Source organism: Beta vulgaris, chromosome 3, assembly GCF_026745355.1.
Source record: "Beta vulgaris subsp. vulgaris cultivar EL10 chromosome 3, EL10.2, whole genome shotgun sequence".
Lineage (NCBI taxonomy): Eukaryota > Viridiplantae > Streptophyta > Magnoliopsida > Caryophyllales > Amaranthaceae > Beta > Beta vulgaris.
The window spans coordinates 29,422,575-29,439,043 of NC_079204.1; the positions used below are offsets into that span (position 1 = coordinate 29,422,575).

Consider the following 16,469-nt stretch of genomic DNA (forward strand, 5'->3'; position numbering starts at 1 on the left):
ATAGGAAGTTGACTTCATAATTAAACATAAATAATAATTTATCAAAAGTGTCCAAGTTATTTACCTCAAACTTCTTTTTTTTAGTTGTATGCCACCTTGTCAAGTGTATTTAAAAAAATTAAAATAGATAATATTTTTTTTAAAAAAAGTTCATATAAGATTGCGGTTTATGGTGCGGTTTCGGTTTACAAAAATTATAACCCAACCCAAACCGCAAACCGCGGTTTGCTTGAAATCATAGCCCAAACCGCAATTTTGAAACCGCAAACCAACCCAAACCGCGAAAAAACGATTTGGGTTGCGGTTTGGTGCGGTCCAGACCGCACTCTGAACAACCCTAGGCAAGACATATCAAGATGTAAAAATCTATGTTGCCCATATCCCGCCATTAATATTAGTTGAGCACGCCTTATTCGCCTATAAAATATATTTTACAAAACTTTATCGTTCAAACCCACTCTTCTAACACTCTAAGTCCCTCGAATTTAGCTAATCATCGAGCCCACAAACACCTCTCTTTAGAAGTAGGTGAACCTCATTTACACCAAGGGCCTTTTGGGACTAGCCTCAAGTCTATCGTGGAAGAACACATCTCTTCCGTGGCAACATCGGCACCCTCAAACCAACCGTACTATATAAAACAAAAGGGCAAAGAAAGAGAGAGAAGCAGAAGAAGAAAGAGAAAAACCAAAAGAAAAGAAAAGAAAAGAAAAAAAAAGAAAAGAAAAACACACCAAAACCCCAAACTCTCGTCTCAGTTAATCAGAGAAAGAGAGAGATATAGATTTAAACCCACTCCACTCGTTGGCGCAAATTCTGTTTCTCCTCTTAATTATATATGAAATTTAGCCGTTGAAGAAGAACCCTCCTTCATCTTTCCCGCCATGTTTAGTGAGGTGGTGGAGAACAACTCTCCAACCACCACAATACCTTCTTCTCTTGACCACGTTGAGAAGACTAAAACTTTGATTTGTGCTCTCAATCTTCTCTCTCGTGACCTCCCTCTTCCCCCAGAAGTGTTTGCCACCGTTTCTTCCATTTATCGGGGCGTCGAAGATGACACCGTTTCGCCTTCTGATGCCGCCCAATTCGGGGATTTTGCCCTTAATTCATCCTCTAATTCCAATAAAGTAAGGTTCTTCAAACTTATCTTTTTCGTTTTTCTTTGTTTTCTTTAATGGGTCTTGTTTGGATTTGGATTTTGAGGTTAATTTGGGTTGTTCTGATTTTGTGGGAATTTTGGTTTTTATGTTTGATTGAACTGTATAGCTGCTTTTTTGTAAGAGGGTTTTTTTTTTTTTTTTTTTTTTGGGGTTGTAATTGGGGATTTTCTTTATTTTTGAGTTTGAGCTTTTAGTGGTTGATTAGGGTATTGTTCTATATGTTGTTTACGCTTCCAGTTGTGTGCATGATGTGGAATTTTATTTAGTTAGTGGGAATTTTTATTGAGTAGCAGGAGGCATCTGGTATCTCTAGTTATGGGGATTTGATTATGGAATTTGAGGATGCTGTGGTAAAGCAACGGCCAAAATGCATGTCTAGTAGTGCGCTGACGGAATTGAATGAGAGCCGTGTTCAGAGTAGAGTCGAGCATCGGTTAACTGAACTTGAAGGTTGGTATTTCGTACTAGTATGTTTTGATATTACAAGTGTTAGTTTTGGACTTGTTATTGCGTTTTCTTTGGGTGGAGTTTAACTTGTTATTGAGCTTTTATTCATGGATGTTTCTTTTATGTGTCTAATCTCTTCACTGGGAGATTGCTTTCTCTCAGAAGATGTTGGGCTGCTAAATGGATCATATGGCTGATTTAGAATGTTATCTATAAGTGGTGTACTGCTCTCTAGTAGCTGTTCTTTGTGCTTTTGCAGATGCTCATGCATTTAGTGATACTTCCATTGCTTTATAGCACTGGCTTAATACGCGAGTGTAAACTCAGTTTCCTTGTTGATATGTGCTTTAGTTATTGATAGATTACATATTAAAGGATTTTTTTTTGTTCAGATTTTGGTGTTTTCAAGTACTTGCAAGTCATTGCTTTTGAGTTTATCTTAAAGTAGGGCTTCTAGTCTTTTAAGTTTCAGTGCTCATGTTAGCTTTAAAAAATCAGCAATGTTATTGTGCCTTTTCAGGATATTAAGTCTCAAAGTCTTAGGCATTGATGATTAATACATTGAACTTATTTGTTAGTTACTGGTGGCTAGCCCCCTGGCCATTATTCGCTGTAGGAGACTTATGCTTCAGCTTTTTTAAATGGATTTTATATTAATTTATATAAATTAAAATATGTACAGAGCAGGGAAGAGTATTGCTTCTTTTACTAGATCTGTACTTCGGAGATTGACTCATCTAGTGGACTGACATGTATATATTTTTGTTGTTAATTAATGGCATGTCAGCATACTTATATAAATTAGTGGTAGTCATGTACCTTACAATGAAGAAGCTTATAAAGCTTGCTGCATGTCATTGAATATGTAGATCCCATTGTATTTGTAGGTCTTCTCATTGACCATCATTTTATTCTACATTTGCATTCCCTTTTTGTGTACCTCTTAGAGTTTCTGCTATAATGGCGTAAGGCAGACCTACTAGGCACTAATGTGGGTCGTTATAAGTTGGATTTTAGTTGGTATGGTCTTTTTCTGTAAAGAAAAACTAAAATTTCTTGTCAACTTAGTGCTGATGCACAATGTGGTAATGAAATTGTGGCATGGGTCTGCAGTGATGCACTTCAAAAATGCTTAGCTTACTTGTATGACTGAATCTTATGAGCTATAGTCGCTTTTGCAATTAATCAGATTGTTTTATAAAACTTCAAGGGAATCCGGCACATAAAGAAGTAAGCTACTTTCATAATTTGCCAATCTTTGAGCTGTTCTATAGCTTACTAATGCATTACGATAACACCAGAGTTGCCATCAAGTAGAGGCGAGGATTTGCAGTCAAAGTGCTTGCTTGAACTTTATGGTCTGAAGGTAAATGCTGTGCTATTATTTTCGAAATGTTTCTTTCAAAACAAAATTTGGTCAAAAAATTACCATCTGAGCCTTAACATTAGATTATTTATTTTGGCTTTTGTATCAAGAGCCAGTTAACCTTAACAATGCATTTGTTCAGGCATGTCAGATGTCATTGCATTCTTAAGGGTTCTTTCAATTATTTCTTTAATTACCCCTTGAATGTATAGTAATGGGCTAATGGCAATTGCTTTATTTGGACTGGAGGGATGACATGCTCTGCTTTGTTTATTCAATCAGCTAGCAGAGCTGCAAAAGAAGGTTCGCTCTGAAGTAAGTTCAGAATATTGGCTGCGTCTCAAGTGTGTTCATCCTGAGCAGCAGTTATTTGATTGGGGAATGACACGGTTGCGCCGCCCTTTTTATGGCGTGGGATGCCCTTTTGCTAGAGAGGGTGATGACCAATTGAGGAAAAAAAGAGACGCAGAGGTTTGTGATGCTTATGCTTTTTCTGCCTCTCTCCATTCCATTTGTTTTTTTAGTGGAGTTTACATTCATCTTTCTCTCACTTTTCATCAAGTCTCATTCTTTGTTAAGACTATATGTTTCACAGTTTGAGTGCTTGTTAGAATTTCCATCTACTGCTTCTATAAAGTTTTGGATATGATGATAACTACCATTGGCCACAGGATTCAGTGAATGTCTGATGGAAGGCCATGCCTCCAAAAGGAAATAGGAAAAGGGATGTTCGCATTATTTTAGTAGCCTTAACAAGAGCTTTAGATCTGAGTTAGATATTTTCTCCACTTCTCATGTGTCATTGCATTTTCTGGAAGTGTGTAAGTTGTCAGTGTATTGATATTGAAGTCTCTTGTTGATTTGGTGAATTGTGTTGTTGCAGAGATTATCTAGATTAGAAGAAGAGGAGAAGAACAATGTGGAGACAAGAAAAAGGAAATTCTTTGCAGATTTGCTCAATGCAGCTCGTGAGTTCCAGTTACAAGTTGGAGCTTCTTCAAAACGTAGGAAACAGAGGAATGACGGGGTTATGGTACTTTATGTTTCACTCTCACCGTCAGTTTTCTGAAATGTTGATGCTGTAAATTTATCGCAAAAAATAAAGGGGAAGGGGAGGGGACAGGCCAGGAAAATTTGAAATGCAAAGGTATTTTTATCTAGTATAGGGATATGTTCTGACTTTGCGATTTCCCAGGCGTGGCATGGAAGACAAAGGCAACGTGCCACAAGGCAAGAGAAAATGAGGATGGATGCTCTCAAGAAAGATGATCAGGAAGCATATATGAAAATGGTTGAGGAGAGCAAAAATGAAAGATTAACCATGCTTCTTGGGAAAACAAATGACCTTCTTGTTTCTCTTGGAGCTGCAGTTCAACGGCAGAAAGATGCAGAACATTCAGATGGTATTGAGCCGTTAGAAGGGTTTGGTGCAGGTATGCAACAATCTGAGATCCTGAAAGAAGGAACTCCTATCCCTGAAGAAGATGTTGAAGCAAGCGACGAAGATTTTGGCAAGGCAGGCAATCTACTTGAAGGTCAGAGGAAGTATAATTCAGCTGTACACTCCATTCAGGAAAAGGTAAAGAAGTTTTACACATGATCATTTATTACTTCTACTACTTTCTGGTTTATTTTCTGTGCATTGCTTTGCTGGCTGGATTAGTCATCTTTTCTCTTTACTGAGAGAAGCCTACTTGTTAGTCTTGTAAGAGTTCCATAATTATATTTGTGGGTCTTGTATCATCAAAATCTTGATGTCATAAATGGAATGTGCTCGTTGCAGGTCTTGATGGGTAAAATGGGGGGATTTGGGTAGAATTTTCATAAATTTAATGGCTTGGAGCCTTGGGCTATGTAAAGGGTTTGTGGACACTCATCATGAACAAGGGTTCTGGTGTTTGTGCCACATTTTTCAATTGCCATCATGAAGTTTAATGAATTTTAGGGAAGGATTTATGAGACTGGGTAGGAGAATGTGAGCTCTTGTTGCAAGAAGTGCAATCTGAGGAGCTTATATCCCTGCTTCACATGAATCTACAAGGACTGATCTTTGGAATTGGGATCATAGCATTGTCCATGCAGAAGTACACCGATTACCTGCAACAGCTCTCTGCATCAATTTTCTTCTTTGCTTACTCCGAAGCCCCTTGAGCCTCTGCGGCTCTGCTATCTTTAAAGTTCAATCACCTCCTTTCTTGCTAAGTTGGTTATTCCACTACCTGAAAGGATCTCCGTCTCAAGATGTTTGCATGAGTTGACTAAAACGTTTACTAAGGAACTAGTCAAAATAGAAGTGATGAACAGTTTTTGACCTTTATCTGATAGAAACATGAAAATGAGCCAGAATTATGTCTCGTTACCCCTACACGACAATGAATCAATTGACATCCACAACAAAGAAGGCATAAAAGAATGAAGGATCTAATAGGAAAAGTATTGGAACATTGTAGGGATTTGGGACATTCCAAAGAGGAATATGGACCAAACACTATAGAAAAGAGTTGTATGTATTTACAACCAACTAACTACTCTTTCCGTTTCCTAAAGATCTTCCCTCTTTCCGTTTAAGTGCGTTTCCAAAAGATCTTCCTTCTTTTACTTTATTCCTTATTTGGATTTTTTTCCTTTTTACCCTCTCATGTCCCTATCATATGGTCCACCATTACATTATTAATTCAATTTTACTCCTTTTCCCTCTCCTTCTTTAACCCCTTTTTATTTGTTTATTTATCTCAACCCCTTTCTCTCTCCTACTTTATCCACCCCACACCCCATAGAAATGGATCCTCCTTGGTATTTGTAGAAACAGTAACAAGGAAGATTTTTAGGAAACGGAGGGAGTGGTGAAGGCCGCAAGGCCATCTTAAAATTTTTGAGGCCCCTGTGCTAATTATAAATTGGGGACCTAAATATAAAAATAATATGCATAGATTGTAAAATTATAAATAATGTATTCTACAAAATATATCATTGTTAAACTATTTTTGACAAAATAAAGCTCGGGTTTGAACAATATAGCTAAAAACACATTTAATTTAAGACTTTTGGGCGCTCTAAAAAGCGGGGCATTGTGTGGTTGGTCCATTTGCACGCGCTATTAGACGGCCCTTGTGAAGGGTGGCAAAGGGTTGTAAGACAGGCTTGCTGTCAGAAGGTCAATTATCTTATTATTCTAAGCCTGAGATGTGTTGGGTTGGCATCTTGGTCTGTAGAGCATTGTCTCGGTGTTGAAGGTTAGAGACCTTTTAGCATAAAGGTATCCCATGTGAGTATGGCGAACAGGCGGCCCAGTTAGGTTATTTACCAACACAAACGTTCCTTGAAATTTATATCATTTCTTTTTGGTTCTTATCCAAGTGACATTTGATATAGATTTGGTTTAGAAGATGTGGTTTTGGGAAGATATTGGAAAAGGGGTCTTTCATTTTCTCGTCATATCTGATTTTGTTCCATTCACAATGCCCTTTTCTCATTCATGTTCTTTGGAAAGGGGGTGAACTGGAGAAGTCTCATTAAGATTTCATTTCACAACGGAGGTGAATTTGTCAGAGTTGGATGAGTTAGGCCTTTCAATTCAAAGGGAATTCTAATTTACATATTCAATGGAACATATACATTATGATCAATTATTGTCTGAAGTCTGAACTTATTTTATAAGATCGGATATGGTGTGAACTTATTTTTTCCGAACAAAATCTGGTCTTGAACATATTTTTTTAATAGATATATGATATGATTGCTTTTAGAATGATATTAATAATCTTCATCATCATTTTATAATTATCATCAACAGTGTTGCTAATACTATTATTATTGATTATTGATTTTACTATTTTTTATGTCATTAATATTACTATATCTGATGAGAAAATACATGACAACTGTGATAATAGAAATATATTATTCTTATATTGTTATTGTTATTGTTATTGTTATTGTTATTTGAAGTTAAACTTTTGTTTTTGTGACTTTCGAATTTATAGTATCGTAACAAAATTAACAATAGTGACAAATACATTTATGATGATTACTAATTATTATAAAGTATGTTTACCGTACATCAAAAGTACAAATCACTATCAACGTTGATCAATTTCAGTGTTCTACTTTTCTGTCAATCTGTGTTATTTCAAGTTGTACCTTATCCTTCTTTTTCTCTTACGTCTATTATTGGACATATCACAATTTGCTATTAGTTTGATATTTATGTAATCTAAAATGGTATATCCAACTCATAGCATCGGGTGAAAACTTGAAGTGTGAATGTGGAAATTATGATAACTAAATAGTATGGATTATGATTACTCAGAGTTTAATAAGTATGTTTTTTTACTATTTTAGTGCTGATAAATAGCAATTATAATTAGTTTTCTAAATATAGCCCTATTTTTTATGATCTTATCAGAACTTATTTTTTGGGTCTAGACCGACCGGAAATTAATTTTTTTGATATGATTTGATCTGAAATTATCTTGCCTGATCTAATTTGAAATAAGCAATAAGGTCTTGGAATAAAGTTAACTAAACATAGTCAAGGCTCCATCCACTTTTCCATTAGTTCTTTCTTCGCGACCCTCTTTAGTAGATAATATTGACTTTAAGACTTGAATCACAGTTCTTAATAAAATTACACCAACAATCTTTTGGCGAAGTGGCAGCTATCATCTGATGTTGTGATGCTCGGAATTGGTCCGACTGCACGGATCCGAGTGTCGGATCCTTGAAATCTCAAAATCATGGACTCGGGAACACGTTTTAGCAGGATGCAAAAAAGTTAAGTTGGACTCGGGGGACTCGTCAGTGTTTAAAGGTTAAGTATAATTACAAATCAAGAAATTATTTTTCTGGTAAAATTGCAGTCTTCTGTAAAAAACTATTTAACTCCTCTAGTAAAAGTTTGTATACAGAAAAGAGAAAGATGTTGACTGTATGAGAAGTACCGAAATACACATATAATAATGACTACTGCCTGACCCACATGACCGTATTGTTGTTTAAAAATCAAAGCAGTAGTAAAAGTTGCCTTGGAATCCCATGTGACTATTAAGTATTTACTAGCCACAACCAAGTTAAAGTACTTATTTAATTGGGGGAGAGAGAGACGTCAGAAAGAAGGGAGAAGAAAAAAACGCAGCTAGAGAAACAAAAAAAGATGCAGAAACCCTCGACTCAGCCATAGTCTCCAAAGGAAAAAAGGAATTGACGAGTCCGTCTTCTCCCTCCCAGGTCTGTCCCTGTATTCCGTGTCTGCACCTGGGTCGCACCGTGTTGTCACAGATATGGCTGGGTAGTATGCGGAGTCCGAGCATCACAGTTTCAATCTCTTTTATGTTCTGTTTGCTCATTTTTGATCTCAACAACTAAAATAATGAATAAAATTCTATGGATTCATGGAAAACTCATAGCTATTTGATGTCGATGCTTGGAAGGTATTCTTGACTCTAGAATTTTCCAAGGCAAAAGTATTTCTGGTCCTTTTTGTGTACTATCTTGTCATTGCTTCGACTTATGGTGATATTTGGTGGTGGAGATGGGGGTATTCTTTTTAGCATTACGTATTAAGGTTCCCTTTTTCTTATTTGTACAAGGGTAGCTTGTCATCTATTTTATGGATTCTTTCCTTCTCCATAAATATACTCCCTCCATCCCTAAATAGAGTTCTCATTTGTCCATTTATGTCTGTCCCAGATAGATTTCCCATTTCCTTATTTGATATGGGTCCACCAATTAAAATATTTTTTAGCTCAATATTTTTTATTATATTACCCACTTCTCCATAAACAAGATGACTTTTTAAAGTGGCCCACATTGTCTCTCCTCAATAAACTATTCATGAATAGTGTACGACGAATATCAATTTTTAATTTTGCTTTAATACAACTAAGGTCCCACTTATGATTTCTCCTTAGTACTTATGCCCAAAAGAAATGGGAACTCTATTTAGGGACCGAGGGAGTACGCCCTTGTAATAAAAGGGCTTGAGGGTTTGAGTGGAACACCAAAAGACCTCTTAAAATAGAAAGTGGGACTCAGCTTATAAAATATAAGCAGAAAACACAGCAGAAGCAGCTAGAGAACGAACAAAAATTACAAAATCTTGCTTTGGCGAACATCAAATTGTCTCTAGATACTGTCTCAGTTTCCTTTCATATTTTGTTGGCCATTGATATGAAGCAGTACAATTTTGAATCATGTCCTTGACCAAAGCTTGAGGCACCAATTGCTTTTCTTCTCTCAGCATAACTGCAATTGTATTGCCCTCTGTGCCACCTGTGTCGTAGACTTTCCTGTCGTCAATTTTAGGGAAAAAATCCAGCTAAAGATCTTAAATTGGCATCTTTGTCTACAAACTGAGCCAGCTGACTGTTTTGCCTCAAATTTGTTTGAAGGATAAGCAACTGGCCACAAATAATAAACCTGTTTAATTTATAGGAGATTCTCATTAGTAACTCTGTGCTTTGGCTTATTATCTTTGAACTAAAAAAAGGAATAATTATTACAGATGACCCTCTATTATTTTAATTTTTTTTTCTGTGGCACAATAAGGGAATTCCGGTAATCCCACTGTTAGTTTTGCATTTAGACTCACTTAGGTTAATCTAACCAATCTATCGTAAAGAAGAACAGTCCTCTGAGATAATATTTCCTCCTAAATGTCTACTTGTTCCTTCTCCTACATAAACCAGTGAAACCTTTTTTTCTTTACAGAACTCCCATGTCTTTGCCTTTGCTGCCCCATTAGAGAATGTAATTTCATATATAAACGAAAGTTGCACGAGATTAGAATGCAATCAAAAGTAGCCAAATCTTCTAAAACAATAACCAAATATCAAAGAAAATTCACAAGTACCATACTATCATCAAATTCAGTTGCAGCAAAAGCTTGAAAAGGTGCATTGACCAACAAATTCATCCCCTAATTCCAATATATTCGGCCATGCACCTTCAGATTCAGTTGAAGACTTCAAAATAAAGGAAATCATCAGCTCTCTTCAGCTTTCGGTACACGTTCAGTTGCAGACTTTGCCTTCAAATTAAAATTGCAGACTGTGCCTCATCTTGACGCTTTAGGAATTTGATTAAGAATGTGCATAGATGATCAGTTTTCTAGATATTAGACGGAGAACAGAGCAATAGTGAAAGGAAGATGAACAATTAATGAAAGGAATAAAAAATTTCAGAGGGAGATGAGAAGATCTGATTGGTGATTATTAATGAGAAACAAGGAGGTAATTCCATTGTTTAAGTTAGATTAACCAAGGGTAGTCTAAGAAAAACTAGTTAATGTTAAGCTTAACAGAATCCCTCATTAATGCCATGGAATATAGGTGCATATTCATAGAAGGTCATCTCTATTATTTAGGTTTTCTTTGGTTTACTAAAGATATTAAACCAAAGTACAGGTTTACCATTGGAAATCTGCTTTATTTATTCGTTTTTCTTATCTTTATCTGTGGTACATGACAATTGGAAGCCCTTTTTGATCTGTGAGGCAGACAACGGAACTCTGCTTTGGCTGAGTAAAGTTTGACATCAGATTCTTAGAGTGTCCACTACCAGACTGGATTCAGTATCTTATGACCTCTGGTGACTGTAAATGCTGAGTGGCTCTACATAATTTTTCTGACATTAAGGCTTTTCCTTCATTGTTCAAGAACAGAAGCAGCTATTGAGGCATCCGAGTACCACAAACCAGATCTACCTGTAAGGCAAATATTATGCACCAACCTGGGCCATGGTAATTTACCAGCTCATTCAAAGCCTACAGCCCTTTATTTCAATTGTTTACTAAACAGCTCAAAGACGCCAATTTTCTGGATTGCACACTTTGTTACAGGCAGCTGGAGCTGTTTGACACTTACTAACGGACTTCTTGCCTTGTTCGTGAAGATTGAACCAATCGTTTCTATTACCTTACAGAGGATTATAATCTCACTTCTGTCAGGTGCTGTTGAATCACTTAAAACTGGTTCAGATGAGTTGAACTAGTTGTAGATTTCTGTGCAGGTCAGGCAGATATCATCTGCAAATAGTACATGTGTGTTTTGTGGTTTGGCTTTAGGCAGACTTTGGGTGACCATCAAAGTGTTCCTCATTAAATAAATGCTTTTCTAATGTAGAGGAAATTACATGGGAAGAGGCGAAAGGTGAGAGAATAATTGGTTCCTTTGCCTGATACCTTTTTTCTGTTTTTCGAATAGCTTTAAAGGGCTCAAAGCGGTCAGTCAATGTGACTGAAATGGCGTGTACTGAGAGTCACCTGTATGCATGCAATTTGTTTCCTAGTACTTGAATATAGAAAAACTAGAAGACAAAGAGTAACATATTTTTGCTGCAGGTAACTGAGCAACCAGCACTGCTTCAAGGTGGAGAGCTTAGACCATATCAGTTAGAGGGGCTCCAGTGGATGCTTTCACTTTTTAACAACAATTTGAATGGTATATTAGCAGATGAGATGGGATTGGGTAAAACAATCCAGACCATTTCTTTAGTTGCTTACCTATTGGAGAATAAAAATGTGGTTGGGCCGCACTTGATTGTGGCACCAAAGGCTGTACTACCTAACTGGGTCCATGAATTCCAAACATGGGTTCCAAGGTATAAGATTTCTGCTTATCTTCTGTCATGATGTCTTTTTTCTGCATTTCTAATCCACTGTTTTCGTAATCTGCACTAATGTTGCCCGTAAATCCTTTTTGACTTAGTATTGTTGCTGTTCTCTATGATGGGCGACAAGAGACGAGGAAAGCAATCAGGGAAGAATACTTTGGTGAAGGGAAATTCAGTGTCATGATTACTCACTATGACCTTATTATGAGAGATAAGCAATACCTCAAGAAAATTCACTGGTATTACATGATAGTTGATGAAGGACATCGATTGAAAAATCATGAGTGTGCTCTTGCGCGGATTCTTGTTTCAGAGTATGTTCGAACCTGATCCCTCTTACAGTCTTAAAATTCGCAACATTTAAGTAAGCGTCAGGCAAATAAAATTGTGAAGCACATGAAGTGCAGAGTCTACTCAAGGTTTTTATAGATGACTTTGACAAACTGCATTCATCATTAAAATGCGAGCCTTTCTTATTTTCTCTACAGATCAATCCCTAAAGTCAGAAATATAAAACCTATATTTTTGTTGAAGTTAGAGCTACCTTGACATCATGGAAGAATGAGTGCCTAATTTTGGTAGTATACTGAGCGGCAATATTTGTGTCTGTAACTGTTCAACTGTTGTTCACTTGGTCTATAATGTGCTTGTGTTGAGTGCTTTTGACTTGTTTTCCTCTATTAGTTTGTGTGCCTTTTGCTCAAGTTATCTTGTTTGTTATTCATGTTGCTTTTGGAATCTTGCTTTCATTTTAGAGTTAAGATTTTTGAAATGCTTCCATCATCATAATCATCTTTTTGAATGTGATAGTAAGAGGGCATTTGTGCCTCCTTAAATAATTTGTTGCTTGGTATCCATCACCGAAACTCATTTGTGGAAGTTCTATATGTATCCAGATATAGGATTCGGCGCAGACTTTTGCTGACTGGCACTCCAATACAGAACAGCCTCCAAGAGTTGTGGGCCCTGCTTAATTTCCTTCTTCCCCACATTTTTAACTCTGTTGAGAATTTCGCAGAGTGGTTTAATGCACCCTTTGCAGATCGATGTGATGCTGCAATTACCGATGAAGAAGAGCTGTTGATCATTCGTCGGCTGCATCATGTGGGTGCCTCCATGCATCTTCCACTCCTTTTCATTTTTCTTTACACCTTAGCTTGTTTTACTCATGCAATTTCTGTGGTTAGGTTATAAGGCCATTTATTCTAAGAAGGAAGAAAGATGAAGTGGAGAAATATCTACCTGGGAAGACGCAAGTCATATTGAAGTGTGACTTGTCTGCTTGGCAGAAGATATATTATCAACAGGTTACAGATGTGGGCAGAGTCGGCATGGAGTCAGGTATTAATTCATTTAATGTTAGCTGTCTACCATATATTTATCTGGTGGGATTCTGCATATAGTGGCATGTATTTTGAGCTACATTATGTTTTCCAATATGGCCTTTTCAAACTTGTGCTCCCAAATTAAATTTAGTGCATTATGAGATGGTTTTGGGTATGGAGAATTGAGGGAACTTGCATCAGAGATCAAATAGTTGTTACTACTTCCATGTAGAGCTCAATCTCGTAATATGAGCTTTATCTAGTGATTCCTTGAGCATATCTTTGGAAAACGAACAGAAAGCCATAAAATCATTTTCCTTGTGCCTCTTCCCATTCTGACTGGGCAAAGAGTCGTGCAAACTCACTTCTGCACCATTTCTATTGTATTTCTGTGATTAGCTGTTTCAGACTTGCAGCTTGTGCATTTTGCTTCTGATTCCACTTGACATTTGTAGATCACTACCCTGACTAGAATATGCTCTTCTATTCTCGAATAGGTTTTTTACGCCTGTCATTTAGAGAGGTGCACAAAAGTTAGTGCATGAATAGGCACTATATTGGATCCATAGCCATGCATGTATTTGTTGTGTACTTGTGTTCTATCTTGTACCTTAACAAAATTTCTGCTTGTAATTTGAAAATATTCATTGGATAATCCTGTACTTCTGCAAAACTTTCGCCACATTTTGATCTATGGAATGCCAAACTCCGAGGTATCCTGTAAATTTAGAAAAGAATTGGGGTGTCTTCAATTTTATCTTTAACTTGGTTTACTTTACATTTTTTCATCTTTGTTGTTTCATTTCTCTGTCACTTTTGGTTCTATAGTTCTATCATTAAAACTTTAATGGACTCTTGCAGAGAGAGGAAAATCAAAGGGCCTGCAAAACCTGTCAATGCAGCTCAGGAAGTGCTGCAACCACCCATACCTGTTCTTGCAAGAGTATAATATGTGGCGCATGGACGAGATAGTGAGAGCAGCTGGAAAGTTCGAGTTGCTTGATCGGTTGCTCCCTAAACTGCATCGATCTGGACATAGAATTCTCTTGTTTTCACAAATGACTCGTCTCTTGGACATTCTTGAAGTATATCTCAGGATGCATGATTACAAGTTCCTTCGACTTGATGGCTCATCGAAAACTGATGAAAGAGGGACTTTACTTAAAGAATTCAATGCCCCAGATTCTCCTTATTTCATTTTTCTTCTGAGTACTCGTGCTGGAGGTCTTGGTCTGAACTTACAAACTGCGGATACTGTGATAATTTTCGACAGTGATTGGAACCCCCAGATGGACCAACAGGCAGAAGATCGAGCCCATCGTATTGGTCAGAAGAAGGAGGTGAGGGTTTTTGTGTTGGTTAGTGTTGGATCAATTGAAGAGGTGATTTTGGAACGTGCGAAACAGAAAATGGGCATCGATGCCAAGGTTATCCAGGCTGGGCTTTTTAATACAACATCGACAGGTATATTGACGTGTCAAAACTTTAACAATCTAGACAATTTTCCTTTCCTTTTGTAATTTCAAGCATATATTTCATCCAACAAGACCTCAAATTTATCTGTTAATGCAGCTCAGGATAGGAAGGAAATGTTGGAAGAGATTATGCGTAGAGGAACAAGTGCACTCGGAAATGATGTACCTAGTGAGAGAGAGATAAATCGGTTGGCAGCACGGACGGATGAAGAGTACTGGCTGTTTGAGAAAATGGATGAAGAGAGAAGGCAAAAGGAAAACTATAGATCTCGTCTTATGGAAGATCATGAGGTACCTGAATGGGTATATGCTGTAAACACTGATGCCAGTGAAAGAAGCAAAGGGTTTGATCACGATGTGGGCAAGATAACGGGTAAGCGGAAGAGAAAAGAGGTGGTATATGCTGACACTCTCAGTGACTTACGATGGGTGAAAGCTGTTGAAAATGGAGAAGATTTATCCAAAGCCATGACCAAGAGGAAGAGGAAGGAACATGTTTCCTTTGAGAACTTAAACTCACCGTTGAACAATAATCATGGAGGGATGGAAAATGCATATGAAGTTGTGGATGATGATGGTGATGATGGTGATGATGGTGATGATGATGATATGGCTAGTTTAAGTGATGGAAAGAGTGAAGAAACTCCTCGTGTTTCGCCTCAGAAGATGAGGATCAATGGGTCGAACTTTGAAACACCCGAATATGAAGATGATGGTGGAAATGGAAGTGGAAGTGGCACTTGGAAACTGACATGGAAGACCCATAAAAAAAAGAGATCAAGCTTTAATGTGATGGGATCTTCGACATCAATGTCTGAATCGTCTAGGGGTCAGAGTTCTGCTGGCAAGGGAAACCGATGGAGTTGATTAATATTTAAGGCCTTCTATCCAACTCTTGGAGACAGAGGTACATAGTATCACGGTTTCACCTAAGGACCTTCTCTACATCTTGGCCAACCCGTGGTCAGAACTTTGGCCCGGTGGGAAGAAAGCGATGGAGCTGATGGATTTTGCGGCCTCCAATCAACCCCTTAGAACGTGGAGTAAGATTCAAGAAGTTAATATGGAATATTGCAATGGGAACTTCTTCAAGTCTGGGGTTGGTGATGGCTTATATTTTTCTGTAGCAATTAACTGCGATGCTTGCTATCATTTTAGATCAAGTAGTATTACAAAATGCTATATGTACAAGTGAGAGCGTTGATGATAGTTCTACACTTCTACAGTTCTACTTATGTAACATTAGTTTTCTCAAAGCTTATCCAAGCGTGCCTAAATGTTCGAAGCTTCAAGTATAGTCGGCCAAATGTACCTGTCTGTGTACTGGTGCAGTAAATCTGCCTAAGATGGGGCACTGCTTGGCTAGCGAGCGATTTTCTTCAATAATAGCTAAAAAAAGAAAGAATAATATTATCATTTTGCATCGCATCAAAATATCTTATAATATGCATATTAACCTATTGGCCTTGGATGAAGCTTTGCATTCTATTTTTCTTTAAACGGTTTGGACACAAATTTGTACCTGAGGTGGAGGCATTATATTTGAAATCAAAACCTCAGTTTGCGATTTAAGTAAGTTGTCACTTCTATAGTGATCTCAGTAGTTAAACTGTTAGCGAATTATATCTGCTATAGTATTTTATAAAAAATGTTATAAATGTGATCAAAGACTGTATATGTAATAAGGTTAAAACCTGTTAGCAACTTGTGGAGAGATAAAGACCGTTCCAAATAAATCATCATATCTATATCAAACCATAGCAATTTCATAGGTTAAAAAAGAATGAAGTGCTAGATCACTAACTCTAACTTAAAATTTACAAGAAAGTAATTTATTTCCTTTTTTCCTAAATCTTAAACCTATTAAAAGCAAGAACTTGCCAAAATGCTTATGAGTTACAATTAAATTAGTAGACCCGTGTCTACCATCTAATTTGCGTATGAATTATGAATAGTGTTTTAAGTCTTTTTAGTTGAAAAACACTATTCAAAAGGTTTTATTGTAGTTTCTTTTCCCGGGTTTTATATTTTCCCTTCCATGTGTTCCTCCCTTACTCTACGTCTTTCCAGCTTATCCTCTCTC

At 37.1% G+C, this 16,469-nt stretch overlaps 1 protein-coding gene across 3 annotated transcripts; it reads left to right on the forward strand.

The window, feature by feature from the left end:
- The first annotated feature begins 625 nt into the window (after window positions 1-625).
- Window positions 626-15,846, forward strand: LOC104883899 (probable ATP-dependent DNA helicase CHR12). Of its 3 annotated transcripts, none has more exons than XM_010668469.4 (12): window positions 626-1,130; window positions 1,454-1,613; window positions 2,912-2,976; window positions 3,259-3,447; window positions 3,860-4,009; window positions 4,172-4,555; window positions 11,315-11,574; window positions 11,682-11,900; window positions 12,483-12,690; window positions 12,774-12,927; window positions 13,773-14,375; window positions 14,484-15,846. In XM_010668469.4, the coding sequence occupies exons 1-12, from the start codon at window positions 885-887 to the stop codon at window positions 15,251-15,253; spliced, it is 3,408 nt and encodes a 1,135-aa protein (XP_010666771.1). In that variant the 5' UTR covers window positions 626-884; the 3' UTR covers window positions 15,254-15,846. The 3 variants fall into 3 exon arrangements, with proteins under 3 accessions (XP_010666771.1, XP_010666773.1, XP_048493510.1); XM_010668471.4 differs by having other exon boundaries at window positions 627-1,130; window positions 1,457-1,613; XM_048637553.2 differs by lacking the exons at window positions 626-1,130; window positions 2,912-2,976 and having other exon boundaries at window positions 1,472-1,613.
- Window positions 15,847-16,469: the final 623 nt, after the last annotated feature.

Coding starts and splice junctions, on each gene's coding strand:
- LOC104883899 (XM_010668469.4), top strand. CDS start 885: ATGTTTAGTGAGGTGGTGGAGAACAACTCTCCAACCACCACAATACCT. Junction 1,131..1,453: donor CATCCTCTAATTCCAATAAA/GTAAGGTTCTTC, acceptor TTTATTGAGTAG/CAGGAGGCATCTGGTATCTC. Junction 3,448..3,859: donor GGAAAAAAAGAGACGCAGAG/GTTTGTGATGCT, acceptor GTGTTGTTGCAG/AGATTATCTAGATTAGAAGA.